Source organism: Hyperoodon ampullatus, assembly GCF_949752795.1.
Source record: "Hyperoodon ampullatus genome assembly, chromosome: 2".
Taxonomy (NCBI): domain Eukaryota; kingdom Metazoa; phylum Chordata; class Mammalia; order Artiodactyla; family Ziphiidae; genus Hyperoodon; species Hyperoodon ampullatus.
In genome coordinates this window covers 99,102,253-99,123,064 of record NC_136915.1, presented here as the reverse complement: position 1 = coordinate 99,123,064, position 20,812 = coordinate 99,102,253, and the positions used below count along the sequence as shown (strand labels likewise).

The 20,812-nt window shown below is 50.7% G+C and overlaps 1 protein-coding gene across 2 annotated transcripts; it reads left to right on the top strand.

Annotated features, from left to right (window-relative positions):
• Positions 1–2,220: 2,220 nt before the first annotated feature.
• On the top strand, positions 2,221–20,262 carry DENND2D (DENN domain containing 2D; the record flags this gene model as incomplete). 2 transcript variants are annotated; one of them, XM_079697472.1, is made up of 12 exons in its annotated part: positions 2,221–2,278; positions 7,045–7,220; positions 8,039–8,151; positions 9,321–9,390; positions 10,103–10,180; positions 11,263–11,403; positions 12,644–12,792; positions 15,179–15,356; positions 18,185–18,226; positions 18,630–18,714; positions 19,042–19,281; positions 19,758–20,262. In XM_079697472.1, 12 exons carry the CDS (start codon positions 2,221–2,223, stop codon positions 19,832–19,834), a joined length of 1,407 nt encoding a protein of 468 aa, XP_079553598.1. In that variant the 3' UTR covers positions 19,835–20,262. The 2 variants fall into 2 exon arrangements, with proteins under 2 accessions (XP_079553598.1, XP_079553597.1); XM_079697471.1 differs by lacking the exon at positions 2,221–2,278 and adding an exon at positions 6,383–6,470.
• Between the last annotated feature and the right edge of the window lie 550 nt (positions 20,263–20,812).

Here is a 20,812-nt window from a genome sequence, read left to right as displayed (position 1 = left end):
TAAGGCATGCGAAAGCCACAGCTTGTACCAATGTTGCCCAATTTTTCATTTTCAATGTAATAGTTCATAATCAAAGGTGGACAATAAACCATCTAAAAGATGTATTGTATATAGTTTTAAATACAAGGGCTCATTTTGATTCACACCTAAACTTTAAGAAACATACATCATCATGGAATCCTTTAATAATAGTGACAGATAAATGAAAGTAAATGGCTTGATGTTAATTAAAGAAAGAAAGAAAAAAGAAGTAGGACACTACTAGCACCCCAGAAGCCCTATGGTGTTCTCCCAATCATTACTTCCTCCCTCCTCCCTAACGTAGCATCATCCTGACTTCTCATTCCATATATTGGTTTTGCTTGTTTTTAACTTTACATAAATGGAAACTTACATTATGTCCTCTTTTGTGTCTGACTGTCTTGCTCAACATTATATTTGTATGGTGTAGCCATGCTATTGCATGCAGTCATGGTTTATTCATTCCTACTGCTGTATAGTACTCCATTGTAAGAATATGCTGCAACTCATCCATGTCACTGTTTATGGACGTTTGAGGTTATTTACAGTTTGAGGCTATTTCAAACAAGATTCAACATGAACAGTCTTGTACATATCTTTTTGCTGTACCTATACACATATTTCTTCATCTGTTTTTACAGGAAGGAAATAGTTTGGTTAAGGCCACCATAAAATAGGTTGGGAAAGTTAAGGCACAATTATGTTCAACCAGTGGGACAAGTTTATCATGAACAACTACTATACTTACACGGAGATGCAGAAGACATGAATGCAGAGCCAAGAGAAGGTACTTGAGAAAGAGATGTGTCCTCGTGTGTGGAAATTCACAGAGAATAGGGAACAGAAACAGACCGTGTAATTAAGTACAAAATTGCATAGGCCCAGAGTAGAGGCAACTTTTAGAACCTCTGGGCTAAGACTAGACAGTTTAATACCAGGGCTGGATTCCTCACCCTTGCTCACCCATAGTCTGTGACAGAAGAGTCGCCTGGAGGCCATGCATGGGAGAGGAAGGGGGCTGTAGGTCTGAGGGTCATTTCTATAGATCCTAGACATATTTCTGCCACAGTGTCTTCTTCCCTCTGCCACCCATACCTGAAACAGAGGCTAAAACCTCTGTGAATGGAGAAATTTCAGACGGACTCTGCACTTCCTCTATCCTTTCCACCCTACAGGTCCTGGGAGGCAGAGGGGAGCCAGGGCAGATCCCCCAGGAGCAAGAGGGGCTTATCAAATGCAAATTTTTATTTCTGACAAAGGAAGCTAGAAATTTGGGAGTGTAAGGAAGCCAATGAAGGCGAGAAGGGCAAAGGAAAAGCTGAATGGCTCTAACGGGATTTGGGATTAGAAGAAGGGGAGTGTGGCTAGCTGCAACTGTCGTCATCACTATTGTCATCATTATTATCATCAGCCCTTAAATTTGTATCACATAAGAGTTTACAAAGAGCTTTCTAATCCTTGACTTTCACGTCTTTGCAGGGTGGCAGGGCAGGGATTACTCTCATTTTGCTGAACTGCCCAAGAGCAGGCTGGATGGAAGGCAGGGTCAAGGCCCTAAGCTGCATCTCCAGTCCCTCCTCAAGAGCCCACAGGGCCCAGGGCCCTTCGTTGGGCGAGTGGAATAGGGAAAAGAGCAACGCAGGGACACGGGCCCCACGGAGGAGAAGGACAAATATAGCAAGAGATCTGGAAATGGCCAGAGGCTAACGCAGTTGCAGGGGGCGAAGTGGAGAGGTTGGAAAGGTGTGCCGACTCTGAAAACTGTCTCCTTCTGGGATAAGTCTCCGAGCCACCTGGAAAGTGTAGGGATGCCCACCGGGCGGGCACTCCCCGCGCTTGCCGCGGAGGCAGAGGGTGACTTCGTGGCGACCCCGAGCATTTGCGGACCGCGGGGCTCGGAAAGTCAAGCTTCCCGGGACGCCCCACAGAGGGTGGGAGCCAGGTGGCACCGCCCCTCCCGGACGCGCGTTGAGCGCCCTCTGTCACCCCACGCAGCCCTGCCCAGCGCCCAGGGAAGAGCGGGCCCGCCCAGGTGCGCCGGGGGTTGGGCCGGAGTCCGGAAGGTGTGCCGCCGCGTCCCGGCTCGTCCCCCTCTGCCTCTCCCCCGCGGAAAAGTGAAAGTGTCTGCCAGCCGAGGTCGCGCATTGGGGGGCGGGGCCGGCGCGGACCTGGGAGCGGGCGCAGGGTGCTCCACGGGCCATGGATGGGCTCGGCCGCCGCCTCCGAGCCAGCCTGAGACTGAAGCGCGGCCGTGGGGGTTAGTGCCGGGCCGGGGCGCGCCGGGGCGAGGGCGCGGGCATAGCGGGGGGACCGCGGGCCAGGACAGGAGGTGACGGGGACGAAGGGCCAAGGCAGGGCGGTGCGAAGGGTCGCGATCCATCGGGGAGCAGTCTGAGGGGCATTCCGGGGGTGCTGGGCAGGGGTCAGGTGAGCTGGAGAGAAAGGGCGCAGGTAGAGGTAGAAACGGGCTGGTGGGGAAGGGGTCGGAGGTCAGAGGAGAAGCCACGCCAGCAGGGGCAAAGGGGAGGTCGCCAGCCAAAGGAAACCGTTGTGGGGCCCCGGGGCCACGTGTCCTACCAGCCAGGAAGTTTGTGGGGCAACCGCAGGGTGCCTGCAGCTCCCGGGCCGCGGCGCCCGCCCGAGAGACACATCCTCAGCCCCCGGCCGCCCGCCTCCCCGCGCTGCCCCGCCTCCCCGCCCCCGGACTCCACTCGTGGGAGCCCGCGACTTTGCCCCGCACACAGCCGCCGGCCACAGCACTGCCCTTCCCCTGCGACGTCACCCCCCCTCCCTCCCCCAGGGGCGGCGAGGAGCTCTGGAGAGTGTGGCCTCCAGCAGAGCTGGGATAGAGCCTGCTCAGCTGCTTCCTTAGAGTGTGCGAACCCGACAAGGCAAGCCTCCCTTATCCCTTGGTCCCCCATTACAGAAGGAAGAATGATTCCTCCCGTACAGGGCTGTAGGGATTAAATTAGAAGTCAGTATTCGTTTCCTTTCTTCTCAGCAGGGGCGCTGGGCTTTGGAAGGAAGGGGATTAGGGATTCATTCATTCTTTTTGTCATTCATTCAGCAAATATTTATTGCTGCTTACCACTGACCAGTCCGATGGCTGAGCAGCCACAACCCTTAGATACTTTGTCCAGAGGTCCCACCTTCTGAGAAGAAGGGAACCGATTGGAAAGTAAGCAGGGGTCATACCAAGACAGTCCACCCCTTCTAACATTGGTGGTCAAAAGATTGAGTGAGACCCCCTCTTACTCCAGGCCCCAGAGCTGGGGAGACCTGGGAGGGGGGAATCAGTGCTCTTTCTGCCATTACCCCTGTCCCCAACCCCTAGCCCTCGCTGTTCTCCCTGAGCACAGGTTTCCAGTATCTATCTGGTCATTCCACCTGTACTGAGGCAGAGAGGTCAGAGACCATGGGCAGATGCAGGGTGGGGCTGGTGGCCTCTTTTCTCTGGAGAGCACTGGCTTGGTCTTTCCTGGTCTCCCTCGACCCTCAGAAGCCTGTGTGAATGGAAGGGATCTGCTCCCTGCAGCCCAGAGGAAACATTCAGTTGTTCCCAAAACAGGGCTGATGACTGTGTCGGATGACAATGAGGGACTGTAAGATGTACAGCCAGTATTACCTGTCCTGAGGTCTGGCACCTACTGGGCAGGAGAGTGTGTCTTCTTTACCTTCCACACTATCCTCCACCTTTCCCGGAAGTTCCCCCTCCCTCTTTTGCCCTTTTGGCCCCAAGGCAACTGTGTGGTAGGAGGATGTGTGTGTGTGTGTGTGTGTGTGTGTATACACACGCATGGATGTAAATCATCCTGATGGGAGGGTTGGCAGTGGTGGTGGTCCTGGGTCGAGAGCAGCTGAGCTAGAAGAGGAAGGGCCAGCTTTCCAGATCAAGGTTCCAGAAAGTCCCTTCACCTATATTCCAGCTGGTTCTGGGACTTTTGTCAGAGGGCTGTGGGAAGCGCTTCCTGGTGGAGGAACAAGTGTAACCAACTCCTGACTTCCCTAGAAAGGGCGTCTCCCTCCTAAACTGAAAATTCAGGATAATAATTCCTTTCTAGGGCACTGGGGATTAAATGAGAAGACCCATGTTAAACGTGTGTTTGACGGAGGTTTTCTCTTCTGTTGATAACCCCCTTTGAAAGGGGGGAGACTTTTTTCTGGATTTCTTGGTCCTCAGCCCCAAAGTCCAGTAACTTCTTTTGTTTGCGATTGTGAGTTTTGCTGTTCTCTTGGCTCTTCTGATAAAGCAGGAAGAAATGGGCTGAAAATGCAACCCGAAGGATTTAGGGAAAGAAATCATTTCCTGAGGTTCTGGAATGCCCAGGGAAAAGATTTTGCTTCTCAAGGTCTTTTGAAAACAGGAGGCATCCACATTTGTGGGATGTTTGGTGTGCACTGCATCCAGAAGGCAGGAGCATGAACATGAAACTCTCATCATTCCCACCCCCAACAGATTCTGTTGTATTCCCCAAATAGTCCCTGAATTACTCTGTGCCTCAGTTTCCCCATCTGTATCCGGAGATGCTTGTTTCTCAGATGCTTGTTTCTCAGATTGGTGGCGAGGATTGTGCAGCCAGTCTGTGCAGGTTGCAGATAAGGTGTGGTGACAGATCCGAGTGTTCCAGGTCACTGCTCTCACCATTGCAGTGAATGTAACATTCCTTTTTTTTTTTTTTTTCCCTGGATGCATTGGGTCTTTGTTGCTGCACACAGGCTTTCTCTAGTTGCAGGCAAGCGAGCGGGGGTTACTCTTCATGGCGGAGCGCAGGCTTCTCATTGCGGTGGCTTCTCTTGTTGCGGAGCATGGGCTCTAGGCACATGGACTTCAGTAGTTGTGGTGCACGGGCTTAGTTGCTCCGCAGCATGTGGGATCTTCCCGGACCAGGGCTCGAACCCATGTCCCCTGCATTGGCAAGCGGATTCTTAACCACTGAGCCACCAGGGAAGTCCCTACAGTGATTGAAACATTCTTATTTACTGTGATCCTTGATCTCCCCAGGAGCCATGGCTGGGCCACTGAGTACTGGCTTTTACTAGTCCACAGAAGCCAGGTCTGGAGCTATTAAGAGCAAGCAGCTGTGTCCCCTATTTCAGCACCACACTTTCTTCCAGAGGTCTATTAATTCTTTGCAGGAGTGGCAGACACTGGCACCAAACCCTTTTGCCTCCTAGCTCCTCTTAGGGGCAGCCTCCTGGCAAAAGTCCTTCTCTCTTACCACGTGCATTTACACACTCAAGGGTTTACGTGAGAATCCCAGGTGATTTACTGCTATTCTGTCTCTCTTCCCCAGCCTCCAGATACAGCACCACTGGAGCCCCAGGGCCCAGCTGCTCTGCTCTTAGCAGAGCTCTGTTGACCTGGACAAACCAGGAAAAAAGACGGAGCAGGAGTGGGGGTGGGGTGGAGATCACCCAGATGCTTTCCACTCCACTGAGTGCCCCTCAGGCTGCTGATGCAACCAGTCCCCTACTGTAGGCCAGGGAGACTGTCCTAAGTCAGTGCTTCCTACCTGGGAGGAGAGATTCTTTGCTGGAGCCCTGGAACAAGTCCCAGTGAGACAAGTTTGCCATAGGACATATTGCAGGGAATGAAAGATGCACCATTGTAGATCGTGCTGAGATATCAGGAACTCTCCAACCCAGAGATGGACCTTGCTCTTTATTTCACGACCAGGAGAGGAAGCTTTTAGGTTCATGTTAATATCCAGGAATTCCTCTTGCTAGAACAATTTCTCCACTTAGATAATGAATGAGGTCAAGTCTATTGATTTTAATCAGGGAAGGCAGGGGCAACCTTGCTGTGAGGAGTTTTTGGTCCCGTGCTCTTGCTTGAAGCCTTGAAGTCCTGGAAGTCCCAGAGTGCAGCAGGGGGCCGTGCAGAGGTTATCTGCTACCATTGACTGAGTTAAGAAGTGAAAGGTCAGGAATCAATTATGGAGATATAAAATCCCTGTCCTGGGGCTGGCAAGGCATTCTTCACTGTCAAGGGGTTGTAAATAAACCCATTGCACAACCTTCAGCCCGGAATTAAAAGCCCTTAGCCCAGAAGCAGCTGGGCTCTGGAGGTGTTTGCCTATGACCTTTTCTCTCACCACACCCTGGGGCTCTTGGGAGGAGCTGAGGTCTGAGCTGCAGTGCCAGGATGCTGCCTCTGTCAGTGCGGGCGTCTTGCTGCCTTTCTGGGTCCTGTCACACAGCCTTCTTGCTCAGCCATTGGGTGCATAGGATGGAAACTGCTCTCCCCTATTTGGAAGACAGCACGTGGCTTGGCTTCATAGAGTTGTGGCTGGAGACTGAAACGGCAGCCGCTTTCTCAGGCTTTCTGTAGCCAGTCTGTTAGAGGAAAGGGAAGCACTCCATGCCTTACAGGCCCAAGAAGATGGAAAGACAAGTGGTAGGCGGGATACTCAGGCACTTCCACAACTGGCTGCCTCGACACGGAGCAGGTCTGGACTGGATTAGCTACTTCTTTTTTTCCAGGGTGGCCCTCTTCGATCGGGCTGTTTCTTCCTTGAAATACTTCTTTTTCTTCTTTCTGTTATATCTCATCCTCCCCCTGGTTCCCCATGTGACCGGGCCAGGAGGTTTCCCCTGTTGGTTTTTAGAGCTGGTCATACACTCTGCGGGGGTTGGTGTGGTCACAGTCACGTGGCCCTTGGCCTGTTCCTATTTCTTGAGTCCAAGTCAACTCGGGGTGTACTGTTTCACTTAGGCAGAGTTTCTGCTACCCTGGGGCCTCGGGCCTCCCAGGTGACCTCCCCAGTATATTTCCTTGGCTTCCGAATCAGTGACTTCTTTGCTCCTCTTGCCCCCGCCCCGGTGGTTCCAAATCTCCCAGGTAGGCACGGAAACTGCCCAGTTGGCTCTAATCCCGTGCCGGGACCTGAGGTGCTGGACAGGCTCCAGGGACCTCGGTGTGGGTATGACGGCCTAGAGGTGCCGAAGATGCTGGAGCCTCACATCCTCCACTCAGGGCCTGGATCAATGAGATACCAATGGGCCCTGGTGTCTTGGTTTCAGGACCTCCCCAGGATAATCTGGGGGAAGTTGTAAAGGAACCAGAAAGGGCCCAGGAGCACTGTCTACCCAACTTTGCCGGAGGGCAGCACTTCTTTGAATACCTCCTCGTGGTTTCTCTCAAAAAAAAGCCTTCGGGGGATGATTATGAGCCCACAATCACCTACCAGTTCCCTAAGGTAAGGATTGAAGGAAGGGGGAATGGGGGACAGAGGATTCGGGTGTTTGAGAGGCGAGGGGGGATGGGGGGATGCCGTCTCCCCACCCCCAACCCCCCACCCTGCGGGGCTCGTCTGGAGCTGCCCTGAGCTCACTGCTCCTGTTTCCTTCAGGCCCAGCCCCGTTTTCTCTTATCACCCGCAGAATCTAGGTCTGGCCTCTGCAACGAACTGACCTAGGCTCCCTAGCTGGGAAACTAGGCTGGTTCTTCTGCCGTTTGGGGGACCTCCTAATTCTTCCAAATTCTATGCTCTGCCACCCTTCTCTGTAGAGAAGCTTACCTTCTGCCAGAGGTCCTTGCAGGAATCCCCTCCCTGGGGTGGGTGGGAGGGAAAGGGTGGGGCAGGCACCTAGCTGGTGGCCACAGCCCAAGCATCAGGCTCCTTCTTGTCTGGTCCCAAAGCGGGTGAAGGGGTGGGGTTAGGGCATCTTTCTCATTAACCCTGACAGTGAGGCTACTGAGCTGGCCGCTTCTCTTCTCAGATCCGGTATCTCTCTGATGTGGTCCTCCCAGGAAGCCGGGAGGTCTCTGGGCCTTTCTGCATTCAGCATGGTCCTGGCCCCCTTCCTGACTATGTAGATCCTTAGGATACTGAAGTCCAACTCTGGTTCATGTAGACTTGGCCAGGAGGGGCTGTTTCAGCCTTGGGGTTCTTCCAGCCAGACCCAGAACGCAGCCTCTGTGCAGTGATGGGCACAGAGTAGCCCGCCAGCCCCCAAGCCCTCTCCACCTGCTCCTACCTCCACATTCACCTGTCTCTTTTCCCATTCCTTGTAGCGAGAGAACTTGCTTCGGGGACAACAGGAGGAGGAGGAACGGCTGCTCGGAGCCATCCCCTTGTTTTGCTTCCCAGATGGGAATGAGTGGGCCCCACTCACTGAGTATCCCAGGTAATCGCTCGGCCCTGGGACGGGGGAATCTGGGATTGGAGCAGAAGGGCGAACCACGTGGTTGCTGCACCCTCCTCAACTGGATTTCTCACCAGCTTCCTTCCTGATAAGGAGGGGCTGGAGTTGATTCATTTCTAAACATCTTGCCTCGAGGCAAGAGAGCTCAGGTAACCAGGTTAAGCAGTCCCTTCTAACAGAAGGGCGAGGCTCTTTCACTTGTCCTAGGAGCTAGTCACTGTGTTTTGAATGGCTCTGGCACATGGCCGCTGAGCCTGCGCATCCTGAACCTGTGCTCCACAACGGGAGAGGCCACAGCGGTGGGAGGCCCGCGTATCGCAAACAAAAAACAAACAAATAAATAAATAAATGAATGGCTCTGGCAGAAGATGGACTTAGAAGATGTCCTTTGGCCTCTAAGGAGTCCCTTATATGATAGAGCCCTTTCCACCGTGAGTCCTGGAATTTGACTGCCTGAGCTCAAATTTTGGCTTTACCACTTATGAGTTGAATGAACTTGGATGAGAAACACTCCCTCAGAGTCTCAGTTCCTTTATTTTTAAAGTGGGAGTAGTGATTCAACCTACCTCAAAGGGTTGTTTTGAGAACTAAATGTGATGATACATTTAGAGCTTGACACCAATAAGCACTTTAAATAAATTACTGATGTTACGGTTACTCTCAGGATTAATCAGCAGCTCCCCCTTTACCCTCCTCACCCCCCTCAGCCCTGCTCTGATGCTGGCTGCCTTCCTGCTTTAGAATGTAGCGAGCAGGGACTTCCCTGGTGGTCCAATGGTAAAGAATCCGCCTCACAATGAAGGGGACACGGGTTTGATCCCTGGTCAGGGAACTAAGATCCCACACGTCGCAGGGCAACTAAGCCCGAGACACAACTACTGAGCTCGCATGCCTCAACTAGAGCCCGCGTGCTCTGGAACCTTCGCACCACAACTACGGAGACCACGCACCCTGGAGCCTGCGTGCCACAGCTAGAGAGAGAAAACCTGCACGCCACTAGAGAGAAGCCCTCTCACCACAACGAAGAGCCTGCACGCCGCAACGAAGATACGATGCAGCCAAAAATAAATAAATAAATCATAAGTAAATCTTAAGGGAAAAAAAGAACCTAGTGAGCAAATGAAAACCAGATCTTGTCTGCTCTTCCTCAGGGAGACCTTCTCGTTCGTTCTGACCAACGTGGATGGCAGCAGGAAGATTGGATACTGCAGGCGCCTCTTGGTTTGTGCAGCTCAGAACTGCCCCCTCCTCTCTGCATCCTGTTCTGCTCCACAGCTGGGTTTGCTCAAGCCTCAGTTGCAAAAGCCAAGGCTCCCTGGCAGAGGTGGCTGTAGAGAGAGCACAGCCCAGTACCTGCTGCCATGTTAGTGCCCTGTGCCACCTCACAAGAATGGGGACACACGCCCCTCCTCACCCACCCAGGGCACCTTTGCTGCCATGCTTTGGTCTCTACTCTACCCAGCTTGAGGGGAGGCTTCATTCTAACCCGCTCCCTGCCCTCTCTATCCAGGCCTCGTTGACTTGGCCCCTGCCTCCCACAGCCTGGCCTGGGATTTGGACAACGAGGCTCAGTCCTTGGGCTCTCAAGTCACTTTCATAGCGCTCTCCTCTCTAGCTTTTTCCTTGTCTGTACAACACACTTGCTCCCTCTTTGCTCACCCCTGATAGTGTTGGTGCCGATGTAGGCAGTGTTCGCCCTTGAGCCAACCAGCCCCCTCAAGGCCATTTTATTTGGATTTCGGTGACCATTCTGGCCTCCCTGCTGCCTCTCCCATGAGTGGGACCTCTGCACAGCCAGGTCTTTCTCCCTCCAGCCCACCATTCACCATGGATCCCCCAGCCCCAGCCACCAGCTCTGTGCCCCATCAGCCCCAGTTGTGTAGAGGCCCTGAGGAGGCTGCAGCACTGAAGGAGCCTGTCCGTCCCTCCCTAGCCCGCCGGCCGTGGTCCTCGCCTCCCCAGGGTGTACTGCATCATCAGCTGCATTGGCTGCTTCGGCTTGTTCTCCAAGGTAGGGGTGGAACGGGATTCCTCGGGGCCTGTTGGACCTGTTCAGCCTCCAGTTCCGCCTGGCTGCCTGCCCTGCCCATGCTCCCTGTGCTCCTCCCCCACAGCCGGGGTCAGGCGAGGCACCCTGGGGAGATTCAGGCAGAGAGGTGATTGGGCTTGACTTGGCTTTAGGGAAAAGTAGGAACTGAAGCTAGAGGACTGTCTCCCCTGCAGAAAGCCCACTACTCCCCGTCTAGTCAGGTAGGAATGCAGCTGGAGAGGGACATGGGTAGAGCTCCAGGTTAGGAATTGGGAGTTCCAGTTCCTCATCTGTCAAATGTATGTAATGATTCCTCACCTTCCTATCTCATGGGTTGGTGTGAGGCTCAGATGACATGATACATGAAGAAGATAGAATACCAAACAGATAAAAAGACAATTATACAGTGGGGCTTGGGGGACTCCCTCTGACTCCTTCCAGGGTAGAGGGGGAAGTTGAGGTCTCCAGGACTTCCGCTGGAGCTAATTTGAGTGCTAGTACACCCGAGTTGGGATCAGAGAGGAGTCCTTCCGAATGGACGCGGCATGTCTTAGTGGCCAGAAAAGGGCATCGGTGTGCTCTGCCCCAGGCAGGCCCCTTGAAGGATGAAGGTAATATACTCCATCAGCCTTGGCTTGGGTGGATGGTTCATCTGTGCAGGGTTCTGTGGATGAAGGCCATCCCTGGATCTGGGGAGTCTCTGGTGGAAGTTGGAGGGCAGAGTGGCACCCAAGAGGCCCAGCTTCTCGTCTCCCACTCCATCTAGCACAAATGAACATGGTACCATCAGGGATGATGAGTTTACTCTAGAATGACTTCCTGGGGAAGGTAGCTCGTGCTGATGTTAGGAGAAGGAAGGAATATGGATCGGGAGAGAGAAGATGAAAAGAAGAAGGCTAGGAGCAAAAGCAGGTCTTGCACAGGAGATAAACAGCAGACTGGTTTCTGCCAGGGAGGAAAGAACCAGTTAAGGATTGGCTGGATCAGCCGCACACATGAGGTCTCAGCTACCAGCCTGGGAGCATCCCTTGGAGTCATGTTTCCCGTGGTCCTCTTCCGTACAGATCCTGGATGAAGTGGAAAAGAGGCATCAGATCTCCATGGCAGTCATCTACCCATTCATGCAGGGCCTCCGAGAGGCAGCCTTCCCTGCTCCTGGGAAGACCGTCACCCTCAAGAGCTTCATCCCCGACTCAGGCACTGAGGTGGGTGAGCAAAATGGACAAGACCCTCCCTGACTGCAGGGTGCGTGTTCCTGTGGCACCTCTCGTCACAGTGCTCCCATTCACCAGGTTAACATGCCGAGAAACTGAGCCAGGCAGGCACTGGGGCTTGGCTCGAATTATTGGTGGCAGAGCTGAAAGTCAAACCCCAATGTTCTGATCCTCCCAACCTGATGCTCACAAGGACCTAGCTACTGTTTAAGCCACCAAGACTTTTATTTATAATAAATAAACCATGGAAGCTGAGGCTCCTGGTACTAGAATAGCCTTTGCCCCCAGCCACCAACCTGCCACTTTTCCCCATTACCTCACTTATCTTCCTGTGTCTGTCCTATATCTCTACCTTATAGCCTCCACCTGTCTTTTTCTTATCACACATCCCCACCCCTGAGTCCCCACCCATGCCACAGTGGGGATGCTATTGTTTTAAGACACTAAGCAGACAAAGCAGCAAGTAGAACATTGTTTTAAGAGTTCCAGTCCCGAGCCCTGGTGCTCTGGGTAATCTGTGTGTCCTCTGCTTCCCCATATCAGAATAAGGGGAGGGGCTAGGCTTGTTCACTTATTCAAAAAATAAGTGTGGCAGGCTAGCTATGCACCAAGTTATACTATTTTCTGGCCACAAAGCGGTAAATAAAATGAATGTGGTCCCTGACTTCATGGAGCTAAAAGTCTAAAGACTTAAATAAGTAAACACACAAATAAATAAATAAAAATTTTATGATTGTGATGAAAAGAAAACAGGGTGCTATATGGGAAAATGATGAGAAACACAGGTTGTCACCTTGCATTAGGTGGCCAATGAAGGCCTCTGAGACATAAAGGAGGATAAGAATGAAGAGAGAAAATATTGTAAATCAACTATACTTCAATAAAAAACTAATAAGTTAATTTTTTTAAAAAAGGGTGAAAGGCAACCCAGGGGAGGGAAGAACCTCCGGCAAAAAGAGCATGACATGCTCAAGGAACGGAAAGGAGTTGATGTGGGGAAGCAAGGTGAGGCAGGCGGTGAGAGAGGCGGGCCTTGTGGACCACGTAGGGGATTACATCAGTGTCATCCTCAGAGCGTAGGGAAACCCTGAGTGGGTTTTTAACAGTGGGGAGGCACAGTCAGATGTACTCCTTTGGGGAAGATAGGGTGGAGGCTGGTAGAGACCCAGCTTTCTGGGGTTTGTGTGATTTTTCAGTGTGGTGACTCCCCCTCTCTCTGATTTCCCCACAGTTCATTTCGCTGACGCGGCCCCTTGACTCCCACCTAGAGCACGTGGATTTTAGTTCTCTGTTGCGCTGTCTCAGTTTTGAGCAGATTCTTCAGATCTTTGCCTCTGCAGTGCTGGAGAGAAGAATCATCTTCCTGGCAGAAGGTCTCAGGTTGGTCCAGCCACTGAGCGGGGTCACCTGAACTGACTGGCATCCCTGGGTTCCAGGGAATAAACCGGAGGGTTCTCGAAGGGAATCAGGCTGTAGGACCTGTGTGCTCCCCACCCTCCTGCCACCCTGCCTTGATCTGCACTAAGCCTAGAAAATAGCTGTTATAATTCCCTGTTTCTGCGTCCAAACTTGATCACTGCCTAAGCCTGAAGGAGGTTTGTGATTTAGCTCTGAGAAGTGCATGAAGTATTCCCGTGACAGCCCAGGAGGAGACCAGTTAGGGTGGATGTGGACATGATTCTGCTCTTGAAAAGCTGAGGGAGGACAGGGCAGGAAGTCATAGAGTGGTAGGGAGGTCAAGCAAACTATCTTTAGTGGCAAACACATGTCATCTGTCCATTTATTCACTCATTCAACAAACACTTATTGTGTGTCAACTGTTTACCAGATGCCAAGCATCAGGAAGATACAGACAAAGAAGACATGGTCCTAGACCTTAAGGGAATGTAGAATTATCCTCATTTGAAAAGAAAGCACAGGTATTGAAATCAGCAGAACAAAGTTCAAGTTCTTTTCCTCTACCTTTAGCTACATGGTGTTCCTTAGGTTAGGTTCTTAACTTCTGGAAGTCCTGATCTCCTTATCTGTAAAATGGAGATCTGTAGCTACTTCATAAGGGTGTGGTAAGGATTAAATGAAGTAATGCACATTAGGTAACTAGCACTCTGCCAGGCACACACTGGTAAGTGCTAGTTGTTTTTCTTAATAATAAGTTCATAGTTGAGTATATCCCTGTGTATAGTTGAAGCAGAATAATATCATGTCTTGGTCTCTACCTCTTAGGGGCTTCAAGTCTGAGAAAGACATGGGGAGATGTGTGACAGAATAGAGAAGGGAGAAAAATCGTAAGACAGTAGAAGGTTGACCTATTTATGTCTTGGGATGGAGAAAGCTGCTTATATTGGGCTGACAACCCTGGTTTTATCTTTTAGGGAAGAAGAAGAAAAGGATATTAGGGACCCAAATGTTAGGCCAGAGGACCAGGTGAATGTCATGGGTTGTAGAGGAAAGGAAGCTTGGGCAGGCAGTGGGGGTCTGTGGGTTGAAAATTCTGTAAAAATCAGATAACCAAAAAGGCACCAGTTGTAGGCCAATCCTTGCGGAAAGTGGTGTAATCTTTTGCTTTGGAAGTAGCTCTTCCACTCTTGGCCGGCCCTGTAGGGAACGGAGAAGTTTCTGTCACAGCTGGAGCTGGGATTCTGGCCTTTTCCCCCTAAGATCAGTGTTTAGGAAGTGAAGGGGACTCTGGCCTGGACATGGGCAAAGGCCGGCAAGACTCATCTCTCAGGCGTTAACTTTCTTCAGGGAGACTCCACCACTCACCACTTCCTTCCTACACTGAGTGTTTCAGATCTCTGCAATTCAGGCAGGAAGGGGACTTCCAGTCAGCCTAAGCCTTGGCGAGACTCTCAGAGACTCCATCTTTCTAACTCAGGAAGTGCTAGCTCCATACCAAGAGCTGAAACAAGGTTTCTGCATCTGTGTTTTGATTGGCTTTGGCCTTGGGGTAATTTGGAGAAATGAAGAGCCATGAAAGCCAGTGGAGAATAGAGAAGACAGAAAGGGAGGTTGTGTGTGTGTGTGTTGGAGGGGCAAATGGGGGAGGGATTGGGGGGAGCTGGGCCCGAGTTGTGACTTAGGCAATAATTACACAGGGAATGTTTCGTTGGGAAGGGTGGGGTGGAGGAGCCACTTCTGTGGGACTTTCCGGGTAGGAATTGCTGGTCAGAGGTTCCTGGAATCCAGGAATTTCCCAAGCAAACTCAGGCACCAACCTGGTAACTTGAAATAACCACAAGTGACCAGAGGGAGCTGTGAGAGTTAAAGACTCAGGATGAGACATAAGGAGGAAACAGGCTTGACCTCTCTGCCGCACCCCAATGTTTACACGTTTGTGTCCTTAACTACACTGAGTTCCTTAAAAGCAGAGCCAGTCTCATGCTTCCTGGTATCCACATCCTTAGCACAGTGGTAAGCACAGAGAAGGGACTCGAACAATGAAGCCGTTTCTTCTTCCCTCCCCTCTTTAGAGTCACTCCCCCGGCACCGCCCCCCCACCCCGGAAGTGAATTGAGAAGACTAACTGGGAAAAGAAGGATCACATAGAGGCCCCATCCTTGATGAGAGGAGCCTCAGCCTCTCCCAGTTTCTGTACCTTTCCTCCCAGCTACAAGTAGTCACAGGCTCTGTGACCAGCATGGCTCCCAGACTTGCTTTTACAGGCGGCATGAGCAGCTACTGTCAGTGGTGGGCTGCAGGGGTGGGTCCTTGGGGGTGGAGGCGGGGGGGCCCCCTCTGACTCTCACTGTCTGTGCCCTGTCCCCAGCACACTGTCTCAGTGCATCCATGCTGCTGCGGCGCTGCTCTACCCCTTCAGCTGGGCCCACACCTACATCCCTGTTGTCCCCGAGAGCCTTCTGGCCACTGTCTGCTGCCCCACTCCCTTCATGGTTGGAGTCCAAATGCGCTTTCGGCAGGAGGTTATGGAGAGCCCCATGGAAGAGGTATGATGCCGCAAGAAGAGGGCATGATTTGGAGCCAGGCAGACCTGGATCCGTATCCCAGCTCTGCTACTAACAGCTGGGTGATTTTGCCACAAGTTGTTTAACCTCTTTAAGCCTGAGCTTCCTCATCTGGAATATCGGAATGACAATGTTCAGTTCCTAGGGATCCTAAAAATAATCTGCATAAAGCACCTAGCCTGGTGCCTGACATATAGCTGATACTCAGTAAGTGTCTGCTCCCTCCTCCTGAATGATTTCCCTGGGCTTAAGGGGCAGCACGTGGCTTATTCATGGCTCACCCAACTGTCCTAGGCCAGCTAGTCCTAATGAGAAGGCCCCAGGTGTCCCATTTTTCTTCTGAATGGATGAGCACAGCTGGTCTATACAACAGCTGGTCTATACAACACACACCCCACTGGGGGCTGTTCACGATGCTTAGAAGTGAACTGACATAGCCTTCCTGCAAACAATGAGCCTTAAAAATGGAGATTTTTTTTTTGTAGCAAGGGTCATCTTTCTGATTAGCTCAGAGCTCAGTTGGCTAATGAGGATATAGGTCCAAATTCCCTTTGATCTCTGTCAGCTTCTTATTTCTTGGCAGTGCCTCCAGATACACCAGAAAGCTCAGTGGTGAAAATAGGCATTAATAACATAAATCTATCTCCAGTGTTGGAAGAACAACTCAAAACATGTGCTTTGCTTGAGTTGTCAATAGGAACTTTCAAGAGATAGCACGTGATTATAATTTCCAGCCAGAAGAGCTACTTAGGTTTGTCTGCAGGGGTTAACCACTGACTCCCTCTGTGTAGACAAAGGGCCTACCAAGGGGAGAGGCAGGCCCTAGAAGTAAGCTATTGAAGGCTTGCAACCCACCCTAGTGGGAGGACTTCCTCCATTTACATAAGAAGTATCTGAGGTCCAGAGAACTCAATTGAGTTATCTGAGGCCACACAGGCAAGGATGGAATCTAGCACAGATAGAACCAAAGCCTTTCTTCCACAGAGTGCTGCTGGGAGGTAAAGAAGCAGGCTCTGTTTTCCTTCCTTGCTTTGCTGGCCCGCTCAACCCTCCTCAGGACTGCTGAGTACACATGCCCTTTGAGCCAGTATTTGCCTTGTGACTAACTGGGACAGAGTATCAGCCCCATGTTTAGCAGTGACTTAAAATGCCCCATACCCAGAAGTTATGAAACTTCCTGATGCTACAGCTCCATCTCCTCGGAAGCTGTGGCTCTTCCTCCACTGGCCTGGCGGGAAGACACCCGAAGGCTACTCAGACTCCAGTTCCTGCTCTCTAAGAGCCTTGGCCTATTTTATTCCTCGGCAGCTGCTCCATGAAATGGGCAGGGGGTGAGGAAGGGAGAGGGCTAGGGGCCAGGGAAGGGGAGGGGGATTCCCTGACTCCCCACGTCTACTCTCTGGAGCGGATCGCTTGACAGACAGTCTTTCCAAGTACTGGAAAGACTTCTGGGAACAACTTCACAAAAACTTTCTTCACACACTCTTACCTCCCAGCCCCCGAAGTAAACAGCCTGCCCTGAGTGAAGACATCTGAGACTATGTATACAAGTGGTTTCAGGCCTGAACTAGTTCAACTTTTCTCCCTTGACGATGGATAATTACAGTGCTTGCTCGGTCTCTTGGCACACTTCCCAGTTCCTCTCTTTCTTTTTATTTGGGAGAAGGGAGCATGCAGGGATCACTCACTCACCTGTCGAGACCAAGGGTCACAAACTGAGAAGAGGGAGCCAGCAGGCATTTAAATGGCCAACACAGGCTTTGGGGGATTATGACAAACTGCTGAGCACAGGCCTTAACTAAAGGGGGCAGCTGTAACTCAGTTCCATCTGTATGTGGACCAGTGTTAGAGCTCCTGACTTTTCAGGAGAAGCCCCAAATCCAAATTTTATGTGAAATTTTCCAATTTAAATATTGGAAACTAATTCAATTATTTAAAAATTCTCTGAGGCAAAAAGAAACAGATCTGTAGGTTGGAATCCAACTAGCAGGATGCCTATTTGTCATCTCTAGTCTGGACTGAAGGCCTCTCAGGCAGTGATGGAGCTGATACTGGAGCTCAAGTCTCCCAAGTTCCAGCCCTGTGCTTGTCCTACCTGCAGCCTATAGACACAGGTTACTGCCTTTCCTTCCCTCTTCCTGTTGACCCTGGGCTCATTTCCTCCTTTTGCTGTTTCCTGCTGGAAGGCCCAAAGCTCTGTGGGAGTTTTAAAAATGGAACTCTAGGCAATTGTACATAAAGTTGTTATAAGCATTAAAAAAATCAAAAGATGTCCATCCCTGTCCTAAAGCTGACCAGAGGGAAGGGAGTTGAAGGAGAGCTGTCGGGAGAAAGATGCAGTCCCAACGACAGCACAACCTCGGCTTGGAAACTGTCCTATTTGTTAGCAGTATCACCTCAGGCAGCTTAGCTTCTTTGGGTCTGTTTCCTCGTTTGCAAAACAGGCACAGTACCTGCCTCTACAGGAGCATTGGGAAGATTAAATGAGATAAAATGTGCAAAGCACCATGTGTGCCATGTACTAAATGTTACATATGTAGAAGCTATTACCATGATCAATGTTTTATTAAGGGAGTGACTGGCTATGATTTACCCATATCGTATATCCCATTTTCCTTAGCTCTCTCCTGTTTCCTGCTTCCTACACCCTCACACCCTTTTCCCAGGAAAGAGTGGGTGGTGAGAAAGGAGAGCATCAGACAGGAAATGAGAACTGAAGGTGCTGATTTTATTGCTACTTGGGCTGAAAGTTACAACCACAGGCAGAAATGGAGAAAGGGGAAGGGATCAAGCTGTTCTGTTTTTTTCAGGTCCTGTTGGTGAATCTTTGTGAAGGAACCTTCTTAATATCAGTAAGTGTCTGGGTTCAGATCCCCTGCAGACCCACCACCAATTCAATTGCTCTAGTCTCATTGATGTTCCACTTACTTTAACAAACTTTAAGTACTTTTGTTGAGAATCCATGCTAACAAGATCTCTCCTCTCTCAAGGAGCCCATGACAAAGACAGATGACTTCACAAGGCAGTCGGTGTTAGTGCCTTTAGGGCAAGGATATAAACCAAGTACCAGAGGGACAGAGAAACTTGCTAGTGTTTAGAGTCAAAGCTTCTGTTGCTTCTCTTCTATGTGGCCAATTATCTGGGGGGAAAGAGTTGGGTGTAGAATTCATCCCCACCTCACACTCTCTGCAAACACTTCACTCCACACCTCCCCCCTGACTGCTTAACCTCTGAGCTGCCTCTGTCGTCTCCTAGGTTGGTGATGAAAAAGACATCCTACCACCCAAGCTTCAGGAGGACATCTTAGAATCTCTTGGTCAGGGGATCAAGGGGTCACAGAGTAAGTCCTAGGCTCCTCTTATTTTGGCTTTCTCCTAAGAGCTTGAGGGCATGATTCCCAATAATTCCCTTCCAGAACTAAAACAAATTCACTCAGCAGTCCTGGGCTAGTCCCAGAGGCCTTGATTCTAGGGCGAGTATGAGATTTTATTCTTCCTAAGCAATGGTGAACCCATATCTAGTCTCCCATTTTAATCAGTCAATTAGTAGTTATGAACCCTACCTCACCCCTTCTCCAAGAGCTTTCAGCTTGCAATGAAAGCCACTGGAGGTAAGAGTGGGTAGTTTCATCCTTCCACTGTCCTGAGATGGTCTCTGTTCCCTGCAGCTTCTGAACAAATCAATGAGCATGTTTCAGGCCCTTTTGTGCAGTTCTTTGTCAAGACTGTGGGCCACTATGCTTCCTACATCAAGCGGGAAGCAAATGGGCAAGGCCACTTCCAAGAACGGGCCTTCTATAAGGCTCTGACCTCCAAGGCCAACCGCCGATTTGTGAAGAAGTTTGTGAAGACACAGCTCTTTTCCCTTTTCATCCAGGAAGCTGAGAAGAGCAAGAACCCTCCTGCAGGTATACAGTGATAGGCCCCTATCAATCCAAGCCCAGAGGGTCACTTCCTCCAAGTCAGGTGTGGCCCTACGATGAAGAGGAGGGGAGGAAAGAGCATTTCTCTCTAGAGGCCCACAAAAATAGCTGTAATCTTACCAAGTGGGGCTGGAAGGAAAGAACCTGAAGCCTAAGAAAATGCCTCCTGGGCTGATACTTTGCAGAAGTTGCTCTGTTCATCAGCCAGCAGGAGGCCGTATGCTCTGTTTTAGTCTGGAGCTAATTCCTACTAATTATTATTTGTTTTAGGCCCCCTCTGGGGCCAAATCAAATACCTGTATCTCCAAAGGCCTGTGAGGGCTTGGGCATCCTGGCAGGAATGTGGGTGTAGTCAGGGAGCGTGGGCAGCAGAGAGGATATTCCTGACCCTCACTCCTGAGCTCATCTTAAGTCTGCCTGGCCAGATTAGATGTCTCTAACACGTGTATCTGAACCCACAGGCTATTTCCAACAGAAAATACTTGAATACGAGGAACGGAAGAAACAGAAGAAACCAAAGGAAAAGACTTTGAAATAAGAGCTGTGGTGAACAGAAGTGACTAGACCTATAGGTCAGTTGTGGACTTTGGACCCTGCCAGCATGGTAGGATGTGAAGCTTTCAGCCCCCAGAATCCACAGCCTTCTTCCGAGTCCTGGTAACCAGGTCTTGCTTCAAGTTGGTGCCTTGAGTTTGGGATCCCTGGAATCAGCTTTCTCAAGACTTTGGAAGGCTCTGACCTCTGTGCTCACAGAGCTGGGCACAAAGCTGCCTTTCCTGCAGAGGTGACACCGGGCAGGAAACAGTAGTAGAGGTGTTGTAGAATCTTAGAAGTTGCTGTAACTGCCCTCTTCCAGGAACCTCTCTTACAAAATCCTCAACAGAGAAAGCAGTTGTGGCCCAAAGGCTCAGTTTCTCCACATAAAAGAAGAGGTCTGTGGACATGTGAGGATAAGAATAAAGACGAAAATCTTCTTGTTCTTTAAATGTGTATCTCTGGCTTCCACTATGGAGAGAAAACCAGGAAAACAAGGCAATAGATGTGAGAATAAACTGCGCTAGAAGTAGAGGACCTGGCAGTAGTGCCCGGAACTCTGGGACTGTGTTTGGAGTGGTGGAATTACAGGGGTCAGCAGAGCCTTCTAATAGGAAGGGTGAGGGATACTGGTAAAAGCAGCAACAGCACTGGGGACACGGCAGCAGTTCTTGGTTCTAGTTCGGTGTGCTTTCCAGAATCCTGGGAGGAAAGGCTGATAGCCAGAGTGAAGCATTTGTAGTCGAGTAACTTGAGGGTAGGAATTTCAGTTGACAGAAGCCGGTGAAGAACACGACATTGTTTCCATCAATAGGTCTGTCTCCCCATCACTTCCAGTTTGGAACTTTCCAATTTAGACATCCTACTTCCAACTTCAATATTTTGAGAAGCCCAGTTCAACTCTTTAGCTAAAGGTAGAGGGATCCCCGCATTGACATTTTTTCTCTTTGAGAAAAGAGAATCAAAATCTTAGAAGTCCAAA